The sequence below is a fragment of the Salvia miltiorrhiza genome, chromosome 5, assembly GCF_028751815.1.
Source record: "Salvia miltiorrhiza cultivar Shanhuang (shh) chromosome 5, IMPLAD_Smil_shh, whole genome shotgun sequence".
NCBI classification, from domain to species: domain Eukaryota; kingdom Viridiplantae; phylum Streptophyta; class Magnoliopsida; order Lamiales; family Lamiaceae; genus Salvia; species Salvia miltiorrhiza.
The window spans coordinates 48,125,806-48,131,579 of record NC_080391.1 but is presented as its reverse complement, the minus strand read 5'-3'; the positions used below and the strand labels follow the sequence as shown (position 1 = coordinate 48,131,579).

Below are 5,774 nucleotides of genomic sequence, written 5' to 3'. Positions count from 1 at the left end.
TGGCGGTTTGATCATCAATTACCCCCATATGGGCATATAGGGTGTACAGGCGCAAAAATTCATTGAGAGCTTTTGGCTCTAGCACCACCAATATTAGATTGTAAAGTGTCTGTCGATATTTTTTGCGCTTTTCCTCAGCTGAGCCTTCGAAAAAACCCATTCCAAGAAAATGGACTTTAATCTGCTGGGTAGCCCCCTCAAGGATTTCTGAAACTGATGTTTTGTTAAACAGCTCATTCTTCCCCTCGGTTGCCGCATTATCCCAAAATTGTTTTGCCATGCCTGCAAAACTTGCCTCGAAGATTTTGACAAACTCTTCTTTGTCATAGTCTATCGTGGCAATTACGATCTTCATTGCTGAAGCTCATTCATCGATGAGTCCTTCCCAATCTTTGAAACTGGCTTCATCAAGGTTGAGAATCAATCCGTATGGATGGATTGGTTTCAGTGTAGCCTTTCCTACAGGAGTATCCCGCATCTGAGGCCTGTGTCGTCTGGTGCGTTGATATTGGCTCGAGTCTTCTTGAGCCCCACCTTTCTTTGACGACCCTGCTTGTTGATGCTCTGCTTTGGGCATCTCTCCTCCTTGGTTCATCTTTAGATCAACCATGTTGAGGTTAGCAAATGATTCTGCTAACTCTTGTAGATCTTCTAATCCGATTCGATCAAGGTTATTCATGTTGTTTTCCTTTCACGAATCGAATTATATCCTCCGGCTGCAACTCCTTAGGTGCTGCATTGAGTGGTCGTGGATACGTCGGGTCTTTGGACCATTTATTCCGAATTTTTCCGGAACATGGTTTTCGCCGTTCGATGTCCTCCACCCTTTTCAAGATATCACGCAAGAGGTTTAGGATTTCCTCTTGTTTGAGTGATATTTTGCTCATTTCCATTGGTAGTTCATACAACTTGACGCCGTAATATTCCACCGTTCTTTGAATCTCCCGCAAGTTGGCGTTGTCGGAAGAATTTGGCTCGATCTTTTGGTAGCTAAGATAAGCTACTCCCGCCTTGTCCTTCTGTTCCATCAAATATGATATTGATGGAGGTTGGCTCTGGCTCGTCTGTTTGCCGATTTGGCCTCGACATTCTCTAGTAGGGCATCAAGATGCTCCTGGATGTTCGTAATGATCTCACGAACAGTCTCCTCGTCCTCGGTAATGTTGAGCATAAGTGCTCTCCAATACCATCGTAATTCACCCATTAGGTGACTAGTCTCTCTTTCCAAAATTTGGAAAGATATCCTGTATACAAGACATCTCGGACATTCGTCCGGATCTATACCAATTCAATGGAGTCTCCTCCCACATAGGTTAATCCCATAGGTTAATCATAAAATAAATTAAACATATTATAATTTCTCATTAAAAACCCGCTCTGATACCATTTTTGAGAAGCGGGGGATCAGCACTATAATTAAGCAATTTTTCACCATTTTGTACACAGTTGATTAATAACGTGCACAGTTGACCTAGGGGCGCAATTGTATTTAAAGAGGATTTTGGCTAGAAAAGTCATTCTTTAAAAGAGGTGGCTAAAAAAGTCATAAACTATGTGCTTTAGGCTACAAATGTCAATTCTCACATAAATTATTGTGGAACTCGTCACATTTACAAATCACATGAAAAGTAAAATTCAATTTATTCTTTTATTAATCTCTTTGAAGTTAAATGAAAAAAGAATAAATCAAACTTTGATATGTATTGCCCTCTGTTCACCAAAAATATACAATATTAAATATAACATAAATTTTAATAAAATAGTTGATAAATAATTGTTCAATATATAAAAGATCCCACTATATACAAATAAATTAGTGTAGTTGAATTAAGTGTGGACAAGAGGTAGTGTTTTGGTAAATAAGTTGTGTTTGTAAAATTGAAATATAACAATAAAATATGAGATCATGTCCTAAAAAGAAAATATAGTATACTCTTTATAAACGTTAAATAACATAATTGTGAATTTGTGATATATTTTTCGCGAAAGAAGTAATTATATAATTTATAAATTTGATATATAGAATATAGTAGGTAAATCAAATTATCTAGATAAGAATAATAAGTGACGACTATTGATAGTGAAAACCAATCAAAAACCAAATCCACGTTTATTTGAAATTAGTTTTGACTTTTGATCCCATCGATGCATGATAATAGTTATTTAACTAAATTAGTGAAAAATATAAGTAATTTATATTTTTTTTGAAGTTGAATGATTTTTTATATTATAAGATTATAGTAAAATTAGTAATATTTTCATAATTAAAAAGATAAAATTCATAAGTTTTTTAACTTATAATAACTCTCACTAATATTTTAATGGTTTTCAAATAAAGATGACTTTTTTATAGTTGTATGTGAGTTAAATTAATGATCGATATGTAAATAGCATATTTTTATCAACGGTTATTATTAGTTAGTTAAAATGTCTATACATTTTTTCTTTCAGTTTTCTACCTAGTAAGAAAAATTATTATTATTATTAGCAAGAAAGATTTTCTATGAAAAAGGACCTATATATTTGGGACATCCGACAAAGATTAATAAGTCTACTAAGCAAGAAGGATTTTCTATTTTTTTTAATGCTTATTGGCAATAAAGATTTTATATGAAAAAAGATCTATATTTTGGGACATCCATCAAAGATTAATAAGTCTATATAATAGAGACTGGTATAGTATATATATGGTTAGATTATAGTGATATTATTATTTTTCATGAGATGTGAGACTAATGAATAAAATAGTACTTCCTCCGTTCCGCGAAGCTTGAGCAATTTCTTTTTTGCACAAGTTTTAAGAAGTTACTAGTATTTTATGTACTATTAAGTATAGTAGGTGGAAAAGTGAATAAATGGAAAAACTTTTGCCATGTAAGAAAGTGCTCAAGCTTTTGCGGGATAACCCAAAAATGAATACTACTCAAGTTTCGCGGGACAGAGGAAGTATATAGTGATGAATAAGACGGTATATAGTACTGAATAATTAGGAGACGTTTGGTTTGAGACTTTGAGTAATAAGACATGATTGATAAAATAATCTGTCTTGATCAAACGTTTAGTTTGTATGATTGGACCAGTAATTGATAACTCACCCGCAATCATCCAAATGAGTGAATATTTATCACCCCAAAATTGGACTAATTATTTTATTATCACTTTAATCCTATCAATCTTATCTATCTCATCTACCAATATTATTTATATCATCCGCCAAACGAACGATCTCCTTAATAGTTTTTTGATCTTTTTCAATTAACCTCGATCCTATCAACCTTATCCATCTCATCCACCAAATCAAATACCTTTTTAATAATTTTTTATCTTATCAACCTTATCTATTTCATCTACTAATTTTGTATCCTTTTCAATTGAGGGGAGCATGGCATTTCCATTAAGTTCTTTTCCAAAAGCAATAATTTTCACGCATAAAAATATAACAATTGGAAAATAAAGATTTATCAATTTTATTTATCTCATTCACCAAATCAAAAGCCTCCTTAATAGTTTTTTCTCTTTTTCAATTGAGGGAGCGTGGCAATCCCATTAAATTCTTTCCCAAAAGCAGTAATGTTTACGCATAAAAATATAACAATTGGAAAACAAAGATAGAACAGTGCCATATTACTACAAGCTATCAAGAATAAGCACCATCTCAATCACAAGATTGTCTCAATAACAATGACCATAGGATTTTCATAATAACAATGACACATCACTGTCTGAATAACTGAACTCCACCAAATTCAATCATAAATACGCCAGCATAGTAGAAGATAACCAGGACAGTCAATAACTTACTTCATAATCTTATTTCAAACTTATATCGCGAGCTACTCATAGACGACGGCTTGTAATCAACTCGAAGCTGCAGCTTCTTCCAGCAACTGCTTCACCTTAGTGATGTAATCATTCATCGCCTGCTCCTGAGATTTGCCTGTGGTAAAACAAGTACATCTCAATTAAGCTATTGATTGATCAAGAACAGATTCTAAACTGCGAGTGCTAATTGAACGTACCTTCAACGGCCTTCCACGCATCCCACTTTGCCCTGTCCCTCATGTTAAACATACCAGGACGACCTGCATTGAACAACGAAGTTATATCTAATCTCAATCAACACCATTTGAATTGACTACAGGATTCCAATTATGCAGCAACCTCTACTTATATTGATCCGTACGAGGGAATTCAACACGATAAAATTAGAAAGAAATGTATATAGAAACTGAAACTAACTCGTGTTGACATTTCCAACTGTAGCTTGCTTGAAGAGTCCATACAGAATGAGCTTGTTTTCATTTGAAGTGCTCTCGGGCAGGGTCTTAGCTTTCTCAGCATGCTCCTCAAATTCCTCCTGCAACGAATTTTTACCTCAAATGTAAGCAAATTGAACTCCTCGCACTAACTGAAGCAATCAATTGTGATGCTAATTCTACTATGACAGTGTTCATTCAAGTATATTAAACATTCCATTCAGAATAAACTCATTTTTTTTATTTTGCAGTAACAATAATTATTCCTAAAATCCAAACGCGCTTCAGAACCACGTGATGAACAAATCAAGCACGGCTGAATCTGAAACCTAAACTCCAAATAAACGATTCAAGCCATCGAATAAGCCTAATTTTAGACGCGCAAACAACAATCCATCAAGATCTAATCCAAATCCAAGAACAGATTTCAAAATCATTCACCGATATATACCGCACTCCAACATCAAAAATAGATGGCTAAAAAAAACACAAATCAAACAGTAAACACGAAGGCGCGCGAAATGGAAAACCAACGAACTGATTCAAATTGAAGCAGAAATAAAGAAAAGGCGAGAGTAAAATGGACTGATTTTTGAGTGAAGCGTACCTTCAAACCCATGTTTCGTTACGGATCTGAATTTTGGTGCGGAGAAGTGAGAGTTTTTATATGATTGAAGCGACGGAGAGTTCGATACTAACAGTAACAGTAAGTGGGGCCAGTAGATGTATGCAACGTGGATTGAGCATATTCGTTGATGATAATATTATGGGTGGGGTGTAGTTGCACCGCCACCGTTCTTTACCAAACATTCAATAATTTCTCGAATAAATCGAGTTATTCGATGTGTTTAGAAGCCGATTATAATCATTTTTATATACTACATTCATCTATGATGAAAATGAATCAAAATGTTGAGTTCGCTATTTAATTCGAATTTTTTATATTTGAATACGAAATTTTATGATTCAAAATTTTTATTGTTATACTTTAATAAAGTGGCACATATTTTTAAATGACTTTTTCTTTAACTTAATTACGTAATTAGCAAATCTGCCAAAAATCACGAATATGCAAACTCTCTGTCACTAGCAACCATCAAAACTCAACTTCTTCTATGAAGACGGCAGTCGCCCCTCTAAAACCAAAACGAACTTTGTGGTACAATTGGCGAATTCCAAAACCAAATCAAAACTAAATCCCTAAATCAATGGTGCCGCCGTCGAGGCGATGACGAAATGGAGAAGGTGGCGACGGCAGACATAGAGAGATAATTGAGAGATGAGAAAGAGAGTCAGATGGTGAAAGAGTGGGAGATAGAGAGAGATGCGAGATGGGGAGGAGGCGGCGGCGGCGCCGTCGACCGAAGAGTGCAGATGAGAGAAAGAGGGTGTGGCGATTGTGTGTGTGTCTGCGTGATGTGTGTGTATTTGTTAATTTAAAGAGGGTGGGTTTAGGTTTAGATAGAAATTTTAATTAAATTAACTAATTAGGTTTAATTAAATAATAAACATTTTCAT

General features: G+C 34.6%; 1 protein-coding gene across 1 annotated transcript; it reads right to left on the bottom strand.

Moving 5' to 3' along the window:
* Positions 1 to 3,595: 3,595 nt before the first annotated feature.
* On the bottom strand, positions 3,596 to 5,501 carry LOC130987097 (acyl-CoA-binding protein). The gene is made up of 4 exons (XM_057910710.1): positions 4,864 to 5,501; positions 4,240 to 4,357; positions 4,020 to 4,082; positions 3,596 to 3,937 (listed from the first exon to the last, which is right to left on the bottom strand). The coding sequence occupies exons 1-4, from the start codon at positions 4,873 to 4,875 to the stop codon at positions 3,858 to 3,860; spliced, it is 273 nt and encodes a 90-aa protein (XP_057766693.1). The 5' UTR covers positions 4,876 to 5,501; the 3' UTR covers positions 3,596 to 3,857.
* Positions 5,502 to 5,774: the final 273 nt, after the last annotated feature.

Excerpts from the sequence above, each read along its gene's own strand:
- LOC130987097 (XM_057910710.1), bottom strand. Across the intron at positions 4,083-4,239 it reads AGTTGGAAATGTCAACACGA|GTCGTCCTGGTATGTTTAAC; the intron begins GTTAGTTTCAGT and ends TGTTCAATGCAG. Across the intron at positions 3,938-4,019 it reads TGCGTGGAAGGCCGTTGAAG|GCAAATCTCAGGAGCAGGCG; the intron begins GTACGTTCAATT and ends GTTTTACCACAG.